The 24,746-nt window shown below is 37.3% G+C and overlaps 1 protein-coding gene across 2 annotated transcripts in view; it reads right to left on the bottom strand.

Annotated features, from left to right (window-relative positions):
* Nucleotides 1-1,783: 1,783 nt before the first annotated feature.
* The window catches only part of AVL9 (AVL9 cell migration associated), a 41,715-nt gene continuing 18,752 nt past the window's right edge, over nucleotides 1,784-24,746 (bottom strand). Inside the window, exons 4-17 of one of the 2 annotated variants that reach the window (XR_010743843.1) lie at nucleotides 23,195-23,266; nucleotides 22,288-22,377; nucleotides 21,875-21,941; nucleotides 21,177-21,217; nucleotides 20,042-20,080; nucleotides 16,526-16,595; nucleotides 15,386-15,927; nucleotides 12,429-12,563; nucleotides 11,419-11,638; nucleotides 9,923-10,040; nucleotides 9,161-9,214; nucleotides 7,184-7,272; nucleotides 5,442-6,341; nucleotides 1,784-4,606 (exon numbers count right to left, since the gene is read on the bottom strand). Coding sequence is in view for 1 of the 2 variants with exons in the window: in XM_066321599.1 (XP_066177696.1) it covers nucleotides 6,247-6,341; nucleotides 7,184-7,272; nucleotides 9,161-9,214; nucleotides 9,923-10,040; nucleotides 11,419-11,638; nucleotides 12,429-12,563; nucleotides 15,386-15,927; nucleotides 16,526-16,595; nucleotides 20,042-20,080; nucleotides 21,177-21,217; nucleotides 21,875-21,941; nucleotides 22,288-22,377; nucleotides 23,195-23,266 (1,632 nt within the window). In the remaining variant the exon portion in view is untranslated. Of the gene's footprint in view, nucleotides 6,342-7,183; nucleotides 7,273-9,160; nucleotides 9,215-9,922; nucleotides 10,041-11,418; nucleotides 11,639-12,428; nucleotides 12,564-15,385; nucleotides 15,928-16,525; nucleotides 16,596-20,041; nucleotides 20,081-21,176; nucleotides 21,218-21,874; nucleotides 21,942-22,287; nucleotides 22,378-23,194; nucleotides 23,267-24,746 lie in introns of both variants that reach the window. The other variant, XM_066321599.1, reaches the window with a different exon arrangement.

Here is a 24,746-nt window from a genome sequence, read left to right as displayed (position 1 = left end):
TACTACAAAGCTTCAGCCTAATCTTAGCCTATTCAACATGTACTTGACTTTGAAGTACATTTACATACAAGTTTCAGTGAATCAACTTATGTCCTCAAGTTCTGCTACATTTGCAAAGAAGTTTACCTCTTTTCTGGTAAAGCTAATTTAAGTTGGTCCTACATAGTTTCAGTTTCCCTTACCCAAAGTAATAAAAAATTATCTGGCCTCTGCTAATTTTTAATGCATTCAGTCTTTTTTTTTGCAGTGGTTTAAACACATACATAATTTTAAGTTTAGTTTTTGTCATGAAGGATCAGTCAGATCTGGTACAGGGAATTGTGCCAAGGTTTGCAGAGAACAGAATCAGATAGTTAAAATTGGCATGAAAATAATTTGATAACATATTAAAGATTATTTTAAGATACAAAGAACTACTCTTTTTCACAGTATTTCTCATTTCACTTCTCAGTGTCTCTGTTAAGATGCACAAGCACCTGCCACACTGCAGTACAGCTAAGGGACACCGGTGGACAAACCTCTAGACCACTGAACTTACTAACCAGGATAGTGTGTTTCCTCCTTTGTTTCCCATTTCCAGCTACCTTCAAGTTGTCTTCTGATTTTTGCTTTGGACTCCTACATGAAAGAAGCTGTAATTTAGGCAGACTCTAAACCAGGCTCACCCTTAAAACCAGTTTCTTTCTACTTCATGCTCAAGATTAGCCACACAAAGTTCTGTTTAGTTCCACTTTCAGAAGTATTTAAAATACCTCCCTCCTACAACATTTCTCATGAGTACAGTTCAGCAAGGCAGAGTTATTACAGAGCCTGTAAACCCAGAGGAGGAGTGTGAAGAGAAAAGAAAAACATTAAACAATTTCCAGAATTTAAGAGCTGACATATGCTTCAGCCAGCTCTTTGGCACATGGCAAAAGCCATACACAGACAAATTTTTCACAGCAGCACAGTCAGTAACCACAGGTCATATTAGGCAGTATGTTAAGCTCAGTGGGGTTTCTTGTCACTTTTTGGTATGCCTGGACTTTTAAATTCTCCACTGTGTTTCTGTGTGTATTTCTTCAGATGTGAGAGTTCCCTCCTCCAACTGAGTTCCTTTCTCCAGTATGTTCAATCTATTTTATATAATATGCAAGTGATGTTATTTCCTATATTGTTTTTAAGACAAGATGACTGTTGTACATCTGCCTTCACTTCAAATAACTGTTCTCCCTTCAGTCTAAGCATTCTTGCTTCATTATGCTCACCTGATCCAGAAAGAAGTGCCACAGCATTTGTGATCTGGATTCAGACAAAAAAAAAAGAAGATTGTGTAGGTGTTCTTTTTACTATTAAGGCAAACAGTAATTGTGCTTTCATCAATATTAGTCAATAAATTCAGGGGTGGAAGAAAAAAAAAAAACCACAACAAAAAAAGCTCACCTTACTTGATCAGTTGATTTTGAAGTATTATTACAAGAGGAGCAATGTATGGTTCAGCAATTTTGACTTAAGACAGGTAGAGTTCCAAGTTCCATCCCAAGTGAGATTAAGCCACCTGTGTACAGATGTTATGCACACATGATGTCAATTTACAGGAAACAATGTAATCTGAGTAAGGGTCACTATTTAACTGACAGAAGTGATCCATTTCTCTATTTTTTTATGAATCCAAACACTGCTTCTGATGTTTGTTAAAGAACGGGGTGAAGACCAGAAACATCACAGAAGTACAGCACTGAGCCTGCTTTTTTAAGTCAGTCCCTTCTCTAATACAGCATTAAAGACTCAAAACACCAGGAAGCAATTTGTCATACATCTTTAATCATAATACAATAATGTAGTGTTTCTCCCTTTAATGAATACTCTTCATGTTGCCCTTTTTAATGAAAACCAAATACCTGCAAGAAAGTGAAATTGCAGTGCATAAAAGGCATGAAGTAAATTCATCTTTCAGTGGCTTTGCACAACTACTTGCACATGGTCAGAAAAACCTTAACAAATTTTAGGGAATTGCAACCATTCCCTAGATGTAACCTTTGTCCAATTCATATCTAAACGTTACCCAAGGCAGTTTCCTCCTTCTGGAAAACCCATTTACCAAATCATTCACAGACAGGTACAGTGACAGCTGAAGTAGAAGTTCTGAAGTTTTAAAATATCTCACTATGGCAGAGAACTGGATGTGCAGCAATTGATTTACACAGCATCTTGATTTTGACCAATGTCACAATCCACAGAAACTACAAGTTACATTAAAGCTAAATCTACACCAAAATTTTAGTTGTACTTGAAATGCTTACTAATGTAAGAGAGGTCTCTGACCTCGTGAGGACTTCAATTCACAACAAGCAGCACCCCACAAGGAACAAAAAGTCACTCTAGAGGATCCTTTTGTCCTAAATTTGAAAAAAAAACAGTATCCATAATCAGATTAAATGGAAGACAAATTTCAAAAATGCTGCCAGTGAGTGAATTACAAGCAGCTACCAATATCAAAACCAGATGCTTGCAAGTATCTTCTGGTAGAATTAATTTATTAAAATAATACAGCTTCTGAGCAGATGGAACTTTAAACAGGCTGGATGTATTTTATTTTTTAAGCAGCGCAGGAAAAATCAAATGCATTACTTGTATGTTCAATTATCAAGCAATAGTTCCAATGTTTAAAACCTGTATTCACACTTTCACAACTAAATACTGCCACATTAGTTTCTCTGCTTAGTAATAATTTGTATGGAAATCAGAAGCTTGTTTAAGCAAAATATTATATTTAATTACAAAGGTGCTTGAAACAGAAGTACAAAGTCAAACAAGTGCAATGTACCAGAACACTGACCTAAAAATTCTAATTAAATTGTGACATTTGAGGAAACTGGTGTGAGGTGTGTACGGAAATTAAGGTTATGACATGAAAACGACTGATGGAAGACACTGAATACTTCAGTCAAAGTCAGCAATACTTAAGTCTTGTGGGGTTTTGGAGACTTACATCTCGTATCTATGCTCAACAGGCAGTTCCTCAAATGCTGGCACATGCAAAAAGCTGAGGTTGACGCCTGTGATGAGAGCAAGTTGAGAGGTGTGCTATTGTGTTACCTGTAAGTCAGTGTGTGCTGCATGTTGACAGCCAGAAATACCTTTGCAACATGAAATCAGGACAGAGCTGTAACAGTACCTTCACAGCTGATTTGATTAGAGGCACTATCACCAATTCACTTAGGACCCATTGTTTCTTACAGTGCAGAAATAGATGTCACGGTTTTTTAAATGGAAGTCGACTGCCTAAATCATTCTGAATAATTAATAATAATTATTGCACTGCACTGGAAATATTAAAGCAGGAGAGGGAAATAACTTGCATTTGCATTGGATTTAATTAAAGAGGTTACAAGCATTAAGAAGAGAGCTACATGAGCTTAGATGAACCTCAGTGGCTGCATGCCTTCCTACAGCCCAAAAGTAAGCTTAAGCAAATGTTGGAGAGCAAACATAGATATTAATGAAGAAAACTAATTATGAAGATCACTTCATCTCCACCTACTTGTAGAGTCTTAATCACTGTTTAAATCTGACTCCAACTTGCTAGCAGGGTGCCAGTTCTTAAAAAGACTGAAGAGTAACAAAAGAGTAACATTCTGTCATTTGTAGTGAAAGGAAAATTCTCCTAATGAGGGTGTATGTTTGGTTCCAGAACAGAGACAGCTGGGACAGTGAGAAAAAGGCTGCAGAGAAAGATCTGTCTGGTCTTCTTGCCCATAAGGGAAAAGTTGTGAAATACCACAACAGAATCACTGTGCAAAGCAACAAGCAGCCAATGATGGCATCTCCTTTTGTCTTTCCTGGGATTAATCCACCAGAAAACAAACAAACAAATAAAGCTCAGGTTTCTAATACCCCTAGGCCAGTGACGGAATCTATGGGAACAAGGGGAATGCAGAGAGCTAATGAATTGGCCATATAAATTTGAGAATTCAACAGAGAAAACCCAAGTGAGGAAGTGACAAAAACAAGGATATTGAAAAGGGATCCTTGAAGGTCCTGCTTCTACAGCTTGTACATGTAAATACCAGCCACTTGCTAGCTTCTAGAACTCACCATTGTGAGCTCCTAAGCCTAAATCTACCTAGGTATGCCTTAAGTTGCTGGAGTTAGTTTTATAGGTGCTTAAATCCTTTATGCACCTTTCTTCAGTCTTCATTACAACACGGACCATGACCACTTAAATCCCAGAGTGCAGATAATATGTTAGACTTTTCCCAAAAGCGAGTGATTATTTTCGTTTATTTTCTTATCTGCATGCTGATTCAGAAAGCTCTAGACTCACTATGAATAAACAGCTCTAGTCTTAATTCACTGTATATAAAGTAATACCTAGTCTTTAAAAAGATGTAAATGTCTACTACAGAGCTGTGGAATAAAACTGAAAAGACCATCAGAAGTCTTGGCAGGGATACAAAGACACACAGAGACCAGGAGCAATAGCTGCAGTTTGATAGATACGTCTTGTGTGTCAGAAGCAATAAATTAGCAGAGCTTTAGGGACCTTTTCTGCCTTTCTCAAATCCAACTACTCAAACTGGCTGTTTGCCTTCAGGTTTTCCACCATCATTCCATCTAGTCTGTCCTGGAAAAAGAAATTAAAGAAGGCTTTAAACCAGATCCCATGTTTTCAAATCACTGAAGCAAAAAAACTGACAACCAAGTAGCTGAACAGTGACAATGTTATGCAAGTGTGGCTTTTCTATTAACTTTACAAATGCACATAAGGAATTAAAACTTAATTTCCTAAAAAAAAAAAATTGAGCCTTCTTGTTTATCTCTTGTGCAGCTGCTGCATTTCATTTGAGGAATAGGAAATATAATCATGACTGCAAATCTTGGCCCCTGAAAAGAACATGGCAAAATGCTGACAGATACTGATGAGGCAATAAACTAAGAGTCTTTTGGTACAGAGAAGTTGGAACACTTGATAACGTAATGCAGAAAATGTTAAGAGCAACATGTGGGGATGTCAGAAGGCATCTAGAGGCACACACATTGCAAGAAAACAGAAAAAGAATCTCCCTTGGAATCAAGAAATGTAGGAAGTGCAATAGGTTGCATACAGAAAACACCACATGCACGTTACATAGGAAATACGGCATTATGCCACATCTTTTCAAATAAACTATTATATTTCCTCACACAAGAATACAAACTGAGCTGTTCTAGTTACTCTCAATTCTAGTGTTACTTTCCTTATGAAAAAAGTAATTATCCAAACAGCACATTCCCTGAGTCGGCACAGAAAATCCACATAGCTGATTTTCATTTGGAACAGTCCTCATAACTTTACTGGGGGGGAAAAAAAAAACAAACAAACCATGCAGAGTTTGCTACTGTGCTAGTTTTGGGTGGCTTTAGTACTTCATATTCATATCTATGCAACTACATTAATGTTGTAATTACATGTAACTTACAACACTGTCTATGATCCAGTCCCAGTTTGGGAGAAATGCTTTGTAATTCTTTCCCTGAAGAGATCTCTCCAACTGGAATCTCATTCACATCCCAGGGGAAAACTCAGCCAAAATATGCAAAGGTATGAAGGCCTACTGTATAACATGAAAAAACTACTGATTTTGCAACTGTCACACAGATTTGGAGACACAAAGAGAGATACAGATTCATTCAAACAACTCTACATGGATACAGAGGATAGAGGAAAAAAAAAAAAAACCTTGTCAGCCACAGTCTTACTCTGCACCTTGGTGCTTTTAATTTGCAGGTAAAAGCGTCAAAGTTCCACCCTTTAAGGGTTGCAGAGATTCTCTCAAGTCCAACCTAAAAGAGGAATTATTATTTGTTCTGCTCATTTCTAATAAGAATTCACAAACATTTGGCTATCTGGATTGAAAAATAGAACTACTTTACATAAATATCTTCAACATCCAAGAAAATGTACAAATCTGAAGTCAAACACATTTGGCTTGCAACAAGCCCTGTTTGCTAATGTCTTTATAAAGGCTCAGTTTTAAAGAGAAGTAGTCATTTTAAATATAACCAATACATTGCAAATGCCATCCCATTTTATGGTGACAATCACCATTCTTCTATACTTCTAGGGAAAGTGAATAGTAACATTCCACATCTGCTTGCAAACAACATATACCTTATTTTGGTCCTGGGTAGGTAATCTCCACTCCTACATTTTGGAGTGGTCTTTTTACAGCTCAGAGAAAGATTGCACCTGAAATAGTCAGCAGCATTCTGCCAAACCAGCATTTAGTCCCCAAGGCTTTGGGTTGAGTGTGTGAAAGTGGAAAACCATGATGACATTGCTGATTTTGCACTTGTGAAGGCTCCTCCAACAGACTGACCTGCAATGCAAAACAAAGATCAGTAGTGAAGTGTTATCCTTACTGAGCTGCTACAAAGAAATATTTTAAAAAATTACTCTATCAGTTGTCCAATTTGAGATTTAAAATCCAATTCCAGAGTCTGTGCCAGAAAATATTAAAAGAACTTGAACACAACAGCTCAACAGAAATGGCCTATGGTGTCCTTTGCCTGGGAAGGCTTGGTAGACTTTGGGCTGAAAGGCACTCCTGACCAGAGTGCACCACAGCAAAAAGGAAAGACAGACTCCAACGGAATAAAATAGAAAGTTAAACAATTTTTGGCCCAGCTATTGCCAAGCACCTATCAGACCCCTTAATGGATGAACTCCCATTACCTGGAAGACACTGGAAGATGACAATGTGATGATGCCCCTGTTCAACTGCAACAATTGCTTTTCCAGAAAGTTACAGACTGCTGCAAAATCTGCAGAAACTGACACAAGGACTTTTTCTGATCTCAACCAGCTTTAGATACTTTCAGTCAAAGTGATATCAAAGTTGAGAATAACTCAATGCAGAAGGTGGTCAAAGTATTTGCCAGATTACATGGAATCTCTTACCTGAACATTGCTCTTCCCATATTCACCTCCAGGCCACACTGGAAAAGGAATGTACACTAATTTCTTCATCTAGCTGCTTCTCTTTCTGCCATTACACAGTATATGGGGCCTAAATCAGCAGCTTTACCATTCAAAATGTTGCTCTGATTTGTGCATGTTATAAAGTACACTTTGACTAAAACAAAATAAAACTGAAAAATGGGATGCTTCCTCAAAAAAGATCTGGCACAGATGTAAACTGATTTTAAATAGATTTCTTACCTACAGCTTTTCCTGTTTGTACCACATTCCGGCTGGTAGAAACCATCACATTTCCAATCTTCTTTCCACGTTCACTGTTTTGCACTGAGCTGAACAAGAGAGATACTGAAGACTGTTAGTTGACTGACTTATTACTCCCAGGTGTAAATAAACTAGGTAAAGTATGTATCATTACAAACAGATTTACAAAGCATACGTATACATATATAGTTCACATACATGGTAAAGCCCAACTCCTGCATCCATCTTATCCACAGAGATCAGTTAGGCAAGCTTCTCAGAGGATAAAAAGATGCTGCCAGCAGGACAGGAAATCAAAACATCCAATGGTTCATTCTTACACAGCACAATTTAAATCTTTCACAGACTCCATCAGGTTGGAAAAGACATTTGAGATCATGTGGTCCAACCCAGGACTGAACACCACCCTGTCAACCAGACCGTGGCACTGAGTGCCATATCTAGTCTTTTCTTAAACAGCTCTTGTGTTTAAGGACAGACTCCACTGGACAGTGACTCCACTCCCTAGGCAGCACATTCCAATGCCCAATCAATCCTTCCTAAACGTTTACCAAAATGCATTTATGACCAAAATTACGCCAGATTTGCAGTAGGTTTGGGAATTCTTAGCCCTAATACATAACCTTTAAACAGAACAGCAAGTGTAATTGATCAGTCCTTTTTTTCTAGGTAGAGATCACTTTGTATCTTTGTCTAAGATTAAATCTTTGATCAAGGACAAGTTCACACTCACGGTTTTGTTAAAGAAATGCAAGAAATGACAGACATGATCATCATTTGGAAAGAAAAGCACAAAAGCAATCAGTTCTACTGAAGAAGTACAATCACTTGAAAATAATCTCACTTAGTTTTAAATTATAACTTTTAAGTCTACATTTCAGACTTTGCAAACCCATTAATGTGCAACTTAAAAACACATCATGCCATATTCTTTTTCCACTTTCAAAATCTTCAGTGTAGAGCGAAAAAGCAGAAAAAACAGAATACACCAAACCCAAGTCTAGGCTCAGTTTGCAAAGGCAAGTAATATTGATAAGGATCTGGTATCAAAGTCCCACCTGCAGAATAAAGGCACTGTTGTAAAAATACTTATTGTTAGAAGCAGACTAAGAACTACTGGTCCTTTTACACTGATGTTACACTACCCAGAAGAGTTAGTAACTCCCCTTTCAAACAAGGGGACAAAAACAGGCCAATATTATAGACGCCTCAGAGTTTTCAAATTAAGACTTTGTAGAAAGATCATCCATTAATAAAAGCAAGAAAGACTGTTGTTTTATGGTCAGCACAGCTAAGTGAGAAAATAATCCCTTTTGCCTGGTGCTTAAACCCCAGGCTGAATTCTGGCTTCAGTTAGAGCTGGACAGCAATGGAAAAAACAAGCAGCACTGAGTTTTAGACTTGAATTTTAAAGGCAGCAGTTGAGATCAACTTAAAGTTCATCTGAGTCTGCTACAATAATGCTAGGCAAAACTCATTTGAAACTTGTAAATTGAAGGAACTGAACCACATCTCTCTATGCATATAGTAAACTCTGAGGTTTAGAATAATGCTCTATTAAAAATCAGCTAATTAGAAAGAAAGAAAAAAAAAGCTGTTTTCTCCTAATAATGAGACCTAAAGTCCTAAATCACTGATGGAAGTTTTAACAGCTTCAATTGACAAATTTTAACGTAAACATGCAAGAGCCTTATAATTGCAATGCAAAAAAAACAAGGCTGTATTATGTAAAGTCCAGCAAAAAATAGTACATTTGCTTCTTTTTTTTATTATTTATTTCAGGCAAATGTTTCATCTTTAGATGTGGTGCCATTTTGCAAGAGACACTTTGAGTATACTTTCATGAAGATGGCCAGTTTGAATCCTTATATTGTTTAGTTCATGACAGCAACAGTTATAGTTATTGATATTTCACCACACCTCCAAAAAATACAAATGAAAGTACTATGTACTTACTGTGACAACCTTAACTTAACGTCTGATACAGAGTACTGTCCCTGGAATGGATGGCTAGAAGAGGAGGAAAAACCCAAGGAAACATTAATTTCTTTTTCATGATGAATCTGTATCAAGCAATTATTAGCTGTATTCCCCTCTGTAACTTACAAGAAAAAAAAGTTCAAAACATATTTTGCAGACTACTATCACTTCACAGAAGTGTGGGTTGCAGTGACTATTCCATGACAGATCTCTTATGAACCACCTGAAAGGTGCCTTCTAATTACAGATGAGATATTAACATCCTTTTCACACTAGGTCAAAAGCACCTCCTTCCAGCAACATATGGTAAACAGAAAACATCCCTTATGTAGACCAAAAGAGGTTTCTAGGTCTAAGGAGAAACCTTTTTCAGACTACAGCAACTGAGAAAGTAAAAGCAAGCAAAACTCCCTGCAGCAGAGTAATAACCCACACTAAACAGAACACATGTACCAAGCCTGGCACTGTCAAATCTTTCAGTGAAAATAGACACAAAACAGGCAGCTCCCCTCCATCCCACCAGTGACAACCTTGGACACAGCTACTCCCTGCACACCTAGAAGCAATTCATAAGAAGCAGAACCATGGGAGGACAATTCCTGAGGAATGACAAACTTCCTGTAGCTGGGGACAGCTGACAATCAACTAGAACAAGTTTCACTTCTCCTGACTCTGGATGTGTTTTTCTTCATAAAACTACTGCCCAGAATTAAAGTAAATACTACAAAGTTTCCTTACCTAGAATTTACCTCTGCAAGAGCTGGATGCTTGTTGCTATTCCATACTCTGTAGTTGTGGGTATTTTTCCAGGCTGTTACAAATGCTGTTCCAAAGTCTGACAAAATCTTTTCATTGTCTGATAAATTAAAATAAAGATGAGATTTTGAAGAAATTCATTAGAGATGTAATAATTACAAGACAAATTACTATTTTTCTTGTAAGAAAAATTTCATTTTTCCAGGCTCTTATCAAGTCAGTAACAATTAAAACTCCAGTACTAAAACCCGGGTACTTCAAAAATGGCTTATTTTTATTTTAAAGTGTCAAAAATATACAGTATCAGGACAAGAGAAAAAAAAAAGGCTAAAAATTACTTTTCTTATTTTTAATCCATTTATAAAGCTCTAAGAGCTCAACTGTGAAAAAAATCCAAATACATGTCTCTTGACTTTTTCTCTGGGCAGTGACAGGAAAAGGAAAAGAATGGCCACATAGCCACCAAGAACAAAAACACAATTTGCACTGGTCTTGGTCAGACACCCTTTGCTGTACTGTTATTACTCATTCAAATTTAGTAACTCCCAAATCCATTCCAAAACTGCAGTAGGAAAGACTGTGGAACAAACTCATCATAACACCAACCCCTTTAAAACACTGAGGAGTATAGAAGTAATTTAACAGCCAGCCAGTGAAGTAGTATGAGTTCCCAGAAAATCCTGATATTTCATATCAATCTGGTAATCCTCTTAAAATATTAATTTTATCAGACCAACTACTTGGCATCTTCCAGATTTTAAAATCAGGTTCTCGAGCCCATGTTTTCTCACATATACTGCAAAACAAAATTTGAATTTAATTGGTGTGAATAGAGAAAAATCATTATGAGAATGAAGTCGACAGGGTAAGTGCAGGTCAAACTAAAGATTTTCCACAAATAAAAAAACACTGATTGTTTTATTTATATTCACACAAAAGGCTGGAATATAGAGAATTCCTTCTGAGGTAAAACAAAAAATGGTAAGTTTCAGGGAACAAAAGCTTAAAAAGCCTGTAAATACTTTTCACGTATGTGAATCTCTACTTCAGACCATGGCAAAAAGGAAAAAGAGCTGGAACAGTCTAATAAAACTTCCTGAAGAAAGATGCTTAATTTCATGTCTCTTTGAATCCAAGTAGTTTCCCAAAATTAACTTCAAGTTGCAACACAGTCTAGAAGACACTCAGATTTGTCTCATCACATATACAGGTTTCAGGTACTTCAACTTATGAGGAGAACTTAATTAAATCAAGGAGAAGACATTCTAATAAGAAAGCATCTGTAAGACTGTGAACCAAGGATTAACAATAAGCGTATCAAGAAATAACAAGAATAGCCAAAGACAATTGAAAAAGAAGCCTAAAATGAAACTTTAGGCAGAGGTAGATCCACTGACAGACCACACATCAACAGCAACAGAACAAATGCTTGATACATCCACCCTCATCTCCATCCCTAGACAAAGTATCTGTTCTACCTGGTTGCAGCACAGCAGCAAGCAGTGCATGAAGATAAGCGCTGAACTGAGCCCTGATCCACTCATCTCCTCCTTCCCATCCAGTCCCATCGAGGAACACATCATCTCTGTTCTCAGTTACATGCTTCACCAAGTAATCTGAAAATCTTAGGTCAGCAGTTGTTGGGTTCAGGATCTTACGGAGTTCTGGATCGTGGATTTGCACATGAGCATCTTCTATCTGTTTGAAATAATTCCAAGGGTAAACATTTGTCTAAATAAAACTGCTTACACAAACTTAAACTACTACATATTGCTACCTAAATCTAAACACTCATTCCCCCAAAATACAAAGAAGAAACAAATGGCCAAAGAAACAATGAACTAACTGTTCTCATAAAGTCGGATACTGCTCTGATCTATCCAGAATTTGATCATTTCCCTGGCACACAGTAAAAGCTGCTCATTTGACAGGATTTGGCAGAAAGTTTGGTAGGGGAAGTACAGTGGTCTTTGATTATCACCTCTTTTTATTAAGTTGATTGCCTATATGGAACCATCTTAGGTTACCAGATGCTGATTATATAGTTGTGTCAATTTGCTAGAAGGGACACAGTGGGTGATTTAGATACTGTGTTTTTACCCTCTTGATTAAATCAGATGGAAATCAAATCAGTACCTGCATCTGATTCTCATTTGCAAGCACTTATTTTTGAAGACCTCACAACAAAGCCACGAAAGTGCCCATGATATGAAAAATGATATTACATCACCAACACAAAAAAAATTTAACAAATACCCTGCAAATTCAAATATCAGGTATGTATAAAAACATGGACAATAGTTTTGCACAGCCGATCTAACTGTGTCCTCTCAAGTCATAGAAATTTAACAAACTTCTACAGCTGAGAATTTATTTCATATGGAAGGAATTCAAAATTCAGGCATGCATGTGAAACTCTAAAGCTACATTTAAAATAGAACCTCGGTTTCCCCCAACTCTCCCCCAGCTCAAATGTAAAGGTCCATACTTCCACAATTGCATCACTCAGGTGTTTCTGCTGACGGAACAGGATGTTGGTGGCTCCTGCAACAAAGCCGCGGACTGTCACATCCGACAGGAGATGATGCTGCTGCAGTGCCATGTACGGCAAACAAAGGTACCCCTGGAGCAACAGAGACATTCAGAGAAATAACATTAAAAAAAAAGTGCTGTACTCAGAGGTTCTCCTAATAAAAGCCAGCATATTTCACTCAGAATGAACCTTGGTTATTACAGTTTCAGCCACAATCATCTGTTGTTTTGCTACATGACATTTGCAAAGCAAAGCCACCAGATTCCACATGAATTAAATTTTTCAAGAGATTGTGTTGCCTTCCAATCTCAGGATTGAAACTGAAATCCAAAGCAAAGGACGAGAATTAAATGTGTTTGCAAGACAACAGAATAAGCAGTATAAGAGCAATAATAAGCAGGAAGAACGAGGACTCAGGTCAGTTCAGAAACAAGAACCCAATGGAGATAAGGATTCATCTCTCCAGTTGTGCACATGATGTCTTCTGGTAGTTGTGAGGCACATAATGCAGGAAAGCTACAGAAAGCTATCCACATTTTGTGGGTGGAGATTTCCAGACACTAGAGATAGCAATCAATTTTTGATAAGCATATGCAAGCCTGCTTTAAGAAGGAGCAGGACAGAAGCAACACATTGTGCTTTTTAACTGCTTCAGGGTTGTAAATTAATCGAGTATCCTACACTCCAATTAAAAAAAAAAAAACAACAAACCTGAAACATTTTAAAAAAAGGCTTTGAGTTAGGATTATTGAAGAGGCAGACATAGGTAAATTTCTTTTTAAACACAGGATCAACATGTCCCTGACATCTAATTCAGCTGTTCAACTGCATAAAGCTCAAAGCAATTTATTCACTAGGGTTAATGGCTCATTGGACAGAAACAAAGAGCACACACACTTTATCACCCAGTACGTGGTAATTGGAAACATATGGAAGAAAGGAGCATAACTACTCCCTTTTGTTATATTAGACACAGGGATGGCCTTAGAGATGACAAGCACTTATCAGCTGAAAACAAACAGCCTGTGTCAAAGGAAAAACAGTGCTTTGAAATGAATCACAAACCTAAAATGGAAAGTTTCCAAAAAATACAGCTTAAGAAGCAGGAAAGGGAAGGTTTAATTACTGCATACTAAAGTACGAAAGTCTGGGAAATCTTTCACTATTTAAAGTATCAAATGTCAGTTTACAAATGCACATTTGTAAACACAACAACTTATTTCCATGAACATGTTCCATTCTTTTCTAAAACAGTGCAAATGAAATGACTCTTACATCTTACAGAACTGGTACTAAAGAAACAAGTACCACAGGCTATTTTCCCTTATGCTCAGGTGTACCTGGATAATGTATTATGCCACCTGGCAAAACCTCCTCCCATTTAAATTTGCCAGATTTATTAGCGTGTCCATGGCATGGAATAAAACAATCCTGAGTTAACAGCTCTAAATGAGATGTAAACTTTCCAGTAAGTGGTTAAAACTGTAACTTTGAATCAGATTTTTCTGCTAACTCAGACATGCAAAGCCTTTTCCGCTTTAATTATACTGGCTGAACTCAAGTGAAAAGTGCCTTTGTGGAGCAGAAGGTAAACATGCAGAAAATGTCAGCTTCCTTAAAATCCTTTTCCATTTGATGAGCTTGGCAGCAAACAAAAGCTTGCACTCGGAGGTCCCCTTATCAATTATTTTATTCTTGCTTTCCATCTAGTATTTTCAAAGAACTTGACTAAATTCAACTTACAGACTATAGTGCACATTAGATAGGTCATAAGGACAAACATCAAATGCAGATCTTTGGTGAAACAGCATTTCTAATGGTGACATGAGGCAATACAGGGCAATGACACTTGAGCTGCTCAATTCAGCCCATACAGTGTACTACTTCCAAGGAAAGCTACAGTGATAAGCTTAAACACAGTCATAAAATACAATATGCTGCAAGAAAATTCAAATAAACCCATGCAAAGAAAAAAAAATACCCTACTTCAAACATCAGCAGCTTGAGGAAGTAAATCTGAATCTCCTATATTCTATTATGGGCAAATGTCTATTTAAAAGTTTACTGCATTAAAAACAAAACAATGAAATGTACTATATAACTTATTTTATTGATAGCAGTATTTCTAAAAGGGATGCATTTTACCTGGTTCTTATGGGAAACTAGCCCTACTAACCAGCCCTACCTACCATTCCTATTGCTTGTTATCTGACTATGCCTAGAAGAATCCTTAGAGATTCTGTGATACCTGGAGTCCAATTAGGTATCAGTGCAAAGTTTAAAACTCAGCAGCTCAGCACCATGCACTGAGAAAGAGACACAGGCAAACAGAGAGAGTTATCACAGACAGGAGGATGAAATTTCATCTTATGTATTTTAATGTATTTTTTATGTGTTTTTATATGTATATATGCATTTATATACACATTTTGTGCATATACACAAATATGCATTTAAAAATACATATATAGATATAAATTAAAAGAGGAAAACATAGACTTAGGTGTCAGCAAAGGTAGAGCTTTCAGAATCTTTGTTTAGCTTAAGGTATCTAAAGGCTTCTAAAGTACTCTGATCTTGCCCTACATAGGTTAGACCACCAATTCCTCAGATGAAAAGAAAACTGTAGTTTCTGCTACACACAGTTTATTGACCACAGTGAGGCTGCAAGTTACCACCACGTGAAATTGCAGAAAAATTGCAAATAGTATTAAAGTGTAGGTATGGAAGTGGAATGCAAATATGCACATGCACAACCCTGTCAGGCCCTTCCACCTGCCTAGGAGAGATCATACTTACATGTTTTGTAGTACCCTAATGTCCACCTGGAGTTCAGTACCCAAAATTATTAGCCATTTCTGGAAAAAAATAAGTCTTTACGAGTTACCAGCTATCACAAAGAACATGCTTACCTTTGTAAAAATAGCCAGTGGCATCCCATACTGGTCCTCTTCCAACCCAGACACCAGTCCTTGAACAAGCACCGTGTGCCCCATGTTTGCCTGAGGCTGCACAGTGATGGGGAGGCTTTCGGAGCTCACGCCTTTGCTCCGAAGGTTTTCCGCCTTCTCGGATGCTGGATTCTCACGTTCTCCTTCTTTCAAATTAGACTCCTCCAAAATGCTGGGATCCAGGGTCTCCCAGTCACTTTCTGAGGATGCTGGAGAAGCACGGGAAGGAACTTTCAAGCGCTGCACAGTACCATTGGAGGACTGAGCTCCATTGCAAGTCTTCTCAGGCTGGGAGAAAGGCACATTTGCTTTTTGACCTTCCAGTGATTCATTTCCTGCCATGTTCCTGTCTCCCTCTCCCATTCCTAAGTTTGCATTTGAAGCATCAGACACAGAAACATAGTCATCTAACTGTGGTCTATTTTCCTGCAAGCCAGCTTCCTCTGATATGCTCTTTCTTGGTCTGTACTGTGAGCAGTCACTAAGACCATGTTCAATCATACCTGGAAAGAACAGCACATACAAATATCAGTATCTCAATCAAAACTGTTGTAGGGGGAAAAAAAAGTGCTGTTGTGTCCATAGAGGAAATCATGTGTTTTAAAGCATTACTTTGGGGAGGTAGGGGTGTGTTAAAAACCCAAACAACCCAAACCCAAGCCCTACACTATCCTAAAGAATCTGCCCTAACATTCTGCTTTTAGAAGATTGGTTAGAAGCTAAGGATTAGCAAGGTTAGCAGTTACGTTTATTTGTTTATTTGTTTTTTATGAGCACATCTGGAAGGAAAAGTTTATCTTTTGGGGTTTTAAGGAACTCAACAGATATGTGTTACTTATTCAGGGGTCCCATCTATGTTACCCACAGGAAATACAGAAAATCCAGTGGCTCCAATTAAGCACAAGAAATAACCCATAAAGTGCGAAGTGGTAAGTGTTAGGAGGTGTGTGCATAGTACATGGACATGCACACAAGTAACCCATTTTTCAGGCAACATATCAACCTAACTTTGTTATCACATGTTGATTTCCAAGTGACAGCACAACCTGTCTCAATTATCACCAGAAAGCATATAAAAAGAGTTCGGACTTCTCTTCTTACCGGGAAAGAGTGATAAGACAGTCATCAGAGCTCCCACCAATCTATTTACAGGAGAAATATAAAACAGCACCTGGTGGCAGGAGAGAGGGCAATGGGAGGAAGAGAGAATGCAAGAGAGGAAAGGAGAATTAGGGAAAGGAGAATGAGGAAAACAACATTACACTTATGCATGACAAATGACCCATGCAAACTATTCAAGGCACTGCTTCTTATGTTTTATTAGAAGGTCTGCTTACTGACAAAACTTCCTACAACAGTTCAAAGTAAATATTTAAATATGTCTACAGAATCCTTATATAATATTTGTAATATATGTTATATATATATATATACACACACACACACATACACATGTATGTAACACACTTCTCAGTTATTCAGATTTTTCTACTGGTTTTTAAGATTTTTTCCCAAATTGACCCAGTTATTAAGAACTGACAGAAAAAAGTTGTTCCTGGCATGCTGCATAAATTCTTGCTCATTTGTAGCACATTAAATTCTCTGTTATAAATCAAAGAGGCCAAATAATCTCCATTCCAGAACACTGACATAAACCTATGCAAAAACATTTCTTTTAAGGAGTTATATTAAGGATATGTAGATAAACGAAACACAGGATAAATGCTGCATGCTTTTATTACAGTAATATTCAAATGTAACAAGAAAGATTTTTTGGAAACAAGACCTGACTGATACTAACTTTGGTAAAGCACTTAAGGCCTAACATGGGAAAACAGAATCTCCTTAACTAAATCAGAGAGACTGGAATTAGTAAATTAGTTAAGAATTCAAAAAGTGGCATCAAAGGCTAGCAATGAAAGAAGAAACAGAAGCCAGACTGAATATTACCACTGGAATTTCTTCAAAATAAGCCTTCAGGAAAAATGGGGGGGGGGGGGGATGGGATGGGATGCAAAAAAAACAAACAAAACAAAATAAAACCAAAACAACCCAACCCCAAAAAATCCACACTAAAATAAACTTGTTTAAAAATGCCGTTTTTACAACCTTAATCAGCATAAAAAAACATACATGAGCATTACGAGGAATCAAGAATGCAAAGGAATACAGAATGATCTAACTTTATGACTTTGCAGTCCAGTTTAATAGACATAAGATCTAATTAAAAGTTCAAGTTTGTGGACTTAGTCTTAGTAAGAGACTTCTGCTGCAAGAAAGAAAGACACTTTAGAAGAGACTGATGAATAATAGCTCATGTCCCACTAGTATTTGCCAGTCTACAAGCTAGTGAACTGATGGAACAAAGAAAGACCTACACAGCCTTAACACAGGCCAAATGATATTTAATGGTACCTCAGCTGAAAACAGACTATATATATTATCCTAAACATACTACAAAGAAAAACTGTACAAGATAGGTGAATTCAAATTGCAACAACCACTGAAAAAGCATGATGAGAAGAACAAGCAGCTCATCTATGGAAAGAGTTTTGGTGGACTCCAATGGGAATAAAAATGTCTAACTTTAAAGATGCTGCTTTATAATGAATGTATGAGAAATGCATGATGCAATAGCAATGAACAGAACGCCTACGATACTCCCACAAGTTTAGCTTCTCAGACACCATACATTCTTAGCCAAGCTTATTTTTAAGCCTACAGAAATAATTAAGCCTATAAAGTACCTTGTTTTAAAGAAATCTATTCAGTCTAAGGTTTTTGTTTGGGTATTCCACTTACAGAAAAGTATTTGCCTTAAGTATTTGTTTCGTCAGGTCCCTCTGTCATCTTTCTGTCTGTAAGGATGCACAGTTCCTTACCCCTCCCAACCCCACTACATAGGCCACAGCATGTACATCAGCAAACTGGGTGGTCCTGGCAGCAGAAAGTGAAATGATCACCATCTGGAAGTAGTCTTCCAGCCTAATAACAATTGAGAGGTGAAAAAATTCCTTTAGCCTGTGGAAAAACATCAACCAAATTGCTACAGATTAAAGGAAATTAGTCTGGGGCATTTTTCAGATCAAGGAAAATTGGCATTACGAGTGGCTTCTTGCATATTATATTTAAAGTCTTTGAACATCGGATTCCCACAGTTATTCTGAAACCATAACATTTGCCAAAAAACAGGCAGTGCCTGAAACCCAAAACTTTCTTTTGAAATCGTAAGTGTTGTCTTCCTGTCAGAGCTTAGGGAAAAACAGACACAAAGCAACCTGCAGGTTTGCTCCACAAGCATTCAGTTACTTTCAAAACAATTTCATATGTTTGAGTAATGTGAACACACTTGGGAAACCCTTTCTCTCCTCTCTTCCTGTGCAGTTGTGTCTTGTGGTTTGAGCAGTTTCAGAAAAGAACTGTAGCTCAGTTAAGTATTTTCTTTGTATATATCCAAATGCTGAACTGATCTGGTGACCCCTACTGTGCCATGATTGTATTTTCTCAAGCGTACCTTTTGCATAGACTTTAATGTAGTCATCTACAGCACATATTCTCATCAACAAATACTGAGAGAACTGTCAAGGTATATCTGACTTACAGAACTAAGTGACAAGCGCAAAAGCTTCGGAGAAGTTGCTACATCTATTTTAAAATGGAATAGCGTATTTACTGATTCATGAAAAATATCTAGGTCTTGGATACAGACTTAAAAAGCACCTCCACAACAGTTTTGATAACTTATAGAATAAATCCTACTGACTTTCCAGCTACAGCTAACAGGAAATTCTAATATGCCTTCCCAGCACTGTGAAGAACTTTGGTTTTAACACATCAGGTTCACTGAAGAAAAAGGACATTTGGGAAACTGAAACAAAGCTTTAAATAACATTTTTAGACCAAAACAAAATCCCTGCATAAATATGTCTGGCAGCTGATACACAGTCATTTCACTCAAAGTTCTTGCTCTAGGGCATTAATATGAACACAGAAGAAAACAAATGTCTCAAATTCACATATGCTTTCACATTTTGCATAATACACTTAAATTGCTAAAACAGCATTGCTTCTGAGGCTGTAAGATAGCCCACAGCAAGCGCTGAGCCTAGAATTCAGCAGTAACTACCAATTTATAATCTCAGTTCAGCCTGACCTAACAGATACAGCTGTCTTCATTGTCTCCTGCAGGTGTCCATGGAATTCAGGTCTGAAGGACACTTCTAGCAGTTGTTTCCTTTGGTCTGTCTATTTAAAGCCTGAACCAGAAGTTTTACTTACTGAACCTTTGTAAAGCTGTATGTCCTTTCAAGTACCAACATTTCCTATCAGTTGCTCCACACGGGTACCTATCTGCATGATGTTTACAGTAGGTTAAGTTTCTCTGGATGTATTTCATCACATTTTACCTGCTCTGGCTGGGATAGCAACTAAAGAAGCAAAGTGTGGACAGAACAGAAGTAGACACGAATTTGTAGATGAACACACAGCAGTTTCTTTTAGTCTAATAACCCAATTTTTATATTGATGCACAGTTGTTGATATGACTTTTTATAGGTGAAAAATACTGAACAGTTGCGTTTCTCTTTAAACTACCTGCCTCTGCTTACAAAACATTACCTTTTTCTCTAGAAGAATCAATTTAAAAAGGATCAAGACCTGAAAAAAAAAACACCAAAAAGAAAAAATATGGTGAGTGAACCACTGCTGTTTCTCAAAAATAATGAGCAAGCATAATCTCTTGTTCAAGGTTTTATGTTAAGCACAGCAGAACAATCAAATGCTTTTGACCAGTGAAAACCAGTATTCCAACACTCTTTCTCCACCTGAGCAAACATTTAAAAATAGCATGAGATGAAAAACACCCCCCAAAATAATCAAAACCTCCACAAACAAGAACTCTGCAATTTGAATTATATGTAGTTTAGCAGAATGATCATGTACAATTCCAGAATTTTGAAAAACAGTAAACTGCATAACATAAAAGATTTCCTGCACAGAATTACTGAAAAAAAAATCCAGCAAAATACCAAGAACAATATTCACCTCACCCAATTTAAAGCATCTACAGATGAGGCATCTAGATCAGAAGTGGCTGTCCAGACTCTCTACGCTCAAGGAAAAACACAGATGCTTCTGGGTTATGATGGGCAGACATCTGAAGTTAAATAAAAATGAATTCTACCCCAAAAATCTACTGAGCAGGTGCAAATACACCATGAAATTCAGATTCTCAAGGTTGCTTCCTTGATGCATCTCAGTTAATAAAAGGTTCTAAATGCGATTTGTACTTTTGCTATAAGATATATTCAATAAGAACAGAAGCTAGGAAAAAGAAGGAGAGGTCCAAGTCCCCTCAGGTTCTATGATGGCAGAAGCTACCAAATTTACAAAACACAGGGAAAAAGTTCCAAGTTGTGTCTGTATAGACTTTAGTAGTAGTCTTTTATCACATTCATTGAACAAGAAACGGAGATAGCATTTGCACTTTGCAACAGGACTACAAAATGTCACACAAACCTAGAAATCTCCAGGAATCCCCCAGACTAAAAAAACTCCTTAGTCTGGAATGTGCTTTCACTGCAGCTATGCAGGTGGAATGGGAGGAAAAAATCAGTAACCAGCAGTGCTTAGGAAACAGCCTCCTTAGTCCCTGCTCAGGTATGTCTAGATATGCTTACTTTTCTGCTCCTCACAAAGCATTTTACTCCCCAAAATAGTGTAGTCATTTTTATATCTAGTGGAGAATGCCTACCTTGTGTCTAAAATGGAGAACAAGATCCCGAGGAGAAAGACCTGAGGAACCAGAGAGAGAGCAATTATTACAGTTCAACAGCTGACAGGGATACTAATTTACTTCTTGTCACCATTTTTCAATGTGAGGGAGATACCCACTATGGATTCTGCATGAACCTGGTTACTTCAATAGCAGAATTCATACAATTTTCTTTTCTTTTTTTCTTCATTTTCCAGCAAGGATTCATCAACAACAGAGACAATAACAACATGAACAGTTGTGCTCTAAGTTAACTCCTGTTGGCTGTCACATGGCATTAGGGAAACGCTGAGGTAAATACTACACTGCATTCAGAAAACACAGGGAAGAGTCAGAACTGGGTGCTGACATATCCTACATAACAGGTAGATGCAAGCTTGAACAATTTGATGGTGTGGCGTGCTTAATCTAAATATTAGGAAGCCACTGTTTACCAAAAGCAGATAAACAGCTGCTAGTCAGACTTTTAGGTCAAAGAGTAATATGGCCTTCAACCAGAAACTCAGTCCTATTATGAAAGCAACACTACATTTTACATTTATTTAAATCCATTAATAACGAAATGCAGACTTCTGGTGCTTAATCTATTACTGCACACAAACAAATTAGTTCAGGAGAGGCATGTGTTGTTTAGTGTAACACCATCTCTACTGCCTTGTACAAAAGAAGTCACTTACCAAGATAAACTTGTGACCCTTCTAATGAAGTATTGCCCAAGGAACTATTCATATGATCATAAAGTTCCTGTAGAAGTTAGAATAAAGGCAAAAAAATCCCAGAAGGTGTTAATGGCACATGGTCACACAAAATCCAGAATAAATAAAATTCACTTATTCAAGGATTTCAATGGCTTATTCCAGAAAGGAAGTAAAATTTTATTAATGGAATCAACAGAGATACAGGCTGACAACCACACCCATATCTCATAACAAATCAGATTAGGGTAGTGCATTTAGTTCATGTTAAAGTATTACAGGAGCTGATTACATGAATGACTTATGCAAAAGGAATATTTGAGCACTAAAGTAAAATACTAAATTTTATGGCCAGACACTGAAAGCTGTTCTGTGTGGATTTACTGGAAAGTTACCTCTAGAATGGAAATTTTTGAGAAGTCTTTTTCTTCAAAATACGCATGTGTGATGAGTTGCAGTTTTGCCTGAAGTAACCCATACAAAGGCTTGGAAAGAAAAAAAAAAAAAAAGCAAGTGAATTAAACTATTCAGTCACTCATTTTGAACTTTAATCTTCTTCCATGCTTATCTTGCAATACTGACACTTTATTAAACATCAGCCCATGGATGAGCAGTCCTCAGTGGCCAATTCCAAGCATCTTTCTCCTGTGCTCATTTTAAATGATGATAATTTCATTTTCTTTCCATTTGCATGCACCATACCATCACTGAACATCCTTCCGGAAAAGTAGTTTCCTGCTTTAACACTGTTCATAATAGTAATATTTCCAGTGATAGTTTTTTCTTCAGCTTTAAGCTCAAAAAGAATTTGTATTCCCTGCCTGGTGACCAGCAGCTTTTGATGAACAGGTATGATAAAACATACCTCTTGAAAATGAATGAATATGCTGTATATGTGGCTATTAGGAAATTTCCCTCACAGTTGAAGGTAGTAGCCACTCTCTCCAGCGACAATGCTACATGATCTTTGAGGGCCTTTCCAACCCTATCCATTCCATGATTATACTAGACAAACTCCTTGATTTTACCAAATGAAATTGAGTTAGTAGCATTTAAGAAGGATCAAAAGTGCAAATAAGTATCCATCCATGATAACAGGCACACACTTTTCCAGTTAGAAGCATATACACAAATCAAGGCAACTCGCTCAAATGCCACAGCCTTCCAATTAGATTTTACTCCAATATTTTGTTACTCTGCAATGGCTAAGACAGATGTTTGAAGCTAAATGTTCCAAATAAAAATATGGAAGAACAATTGTTAAGGATACCTGAAGGTGTTTTGGGAGTTAAACATTCTTACCAGCTGACTGAGAACACAGACACTTTTCTGTACAGTTTCTCGGGTGATGTCTGCTTGCCGTACTTTTAATGCCTAAGAAATACAAATATTACAGAGCTTTTACCCATACACAATTTCAAAAAGAATTCTTTCCCAAGTCTAGTTCCCACTACCCCACTATTTAAACAAAATTCTAAAAATGGCTATCTTCAGTGGTGGAATACCCAAACCACACAACAGTGTGGTATTATGTTTTCATAAGGGATAGTCTGGGAAGGAGAGGTACGGCTGTCATCTGCTATGTTAGGAATGGCTAGATTGTGAAAAGCTGCCTCTGAGAAACAGCCACAAACAGGTCAAGAGTTTGTGGGTAGGAATCAAGGACAGCATCGACAAAGGACACCCAGCTGGGGTCTACTATCAGCAGCCTCATCAGGAGGAACCTGTTGACAAGGCTTTGCTTCAACTATGGGAAGCATTGTGCTCACAAGCCCTTATGCTAATGGGGAATTCAATCGCTTGGATGTTGGCTAGGAAAGCAATGAGTTTGTGGATGCCCTACCCCTGCAGCTTTCAAGGCTAAGCTGGATGGGGCTTTGAGAAACCTGGTCTAGTTGGTAGCACCCCTGCCCATGGCAGGGAGTTGGAACTAGATGATCATTAAGGTTCCTTCCAACCCAAACCATAGTATGGTGATTCTATAATTTTACCTAGTAAAACGAGTCATAACACTGACATGTCAGAGCTGTATTCTCATCTCATTATGTTAGCAAAGATCCAAATACAACTGTGATGATTGGCAAAGCACTGTTTAAAAGACACTAGAATGAGAAAAAGGCAACAGCCTGGAAAAGGAAATGGCATTTTAACTCAGGGGAATGTATGGGAGAAAAGCGACAACATATCACTTGCTCTTCTTTAACATCATCTGGGAAAATGGACCAGATTAAAATGTCTCTGCCTAGAAATTGTTTCATACTCAAGCATCTTTTTGAGCCATGCATAAAATAAAAGCTTATCCACAAAACAAGCCCCATTCTCAGCCAGAACAAATGCTCCCAGCACTTAATAGCAAACCTAGAAATGGTGAGGGCAGGATACACACAAATGATTCACTTAACTACACAAAACAGAAAATGTAGGGACTGCAGCCTACACATCAAAAAGGACAGATGGAGAGAGTGCTAGAGCTGTCATATGAAACACATTGGATTTTACTCTAATTGTTCCAAAGAGTTCATTTTAAACATCTATGTATCTTCTTAATTGGTTACTAAAAAGCATAAACTAGAATCAAGAGCACAATAAAGCCAAGTTATTACATACTGAAATACAGCAAGACTCTAAATCACAGAATACAGTGAAGGCTGGTGCAAAAATAATGAGTGAATGAAAATCAACATGGAATTTAGTTTTAAAAACAATGAAATTAAAAACTGCATGAGTAAAATTTCTCCCAGAGCAAGAACAGGAACTTGAAATATAATTAAGATGTAATCAAAACAGAGTACGTAAACGAGTCATATATTCAGAGGGTGTAAATTAAAACTCAAACCCACATGACATTCCAGAT

Source organism: Sylvia atricapilla, chromosome 1 (assembly GCF_009819655.1).
Source record: "Sylvia atricapilla isolate bSylAtr1 chromosome 1, bSylAtr1.pri, whole genome shotgun sequence".
Classification (NCBI taxonomy): Eukaryota; Metazoa; Chordata; class Aves; order Passeriformes; family Sylviidae; genus Sylvia; species Sylvia atricapilla.
The sequence above is the reverse complement of the archived record's forward strand: the minus strand, read 5'-3'. Positions and strand labels throughout refer to the sequence as shown.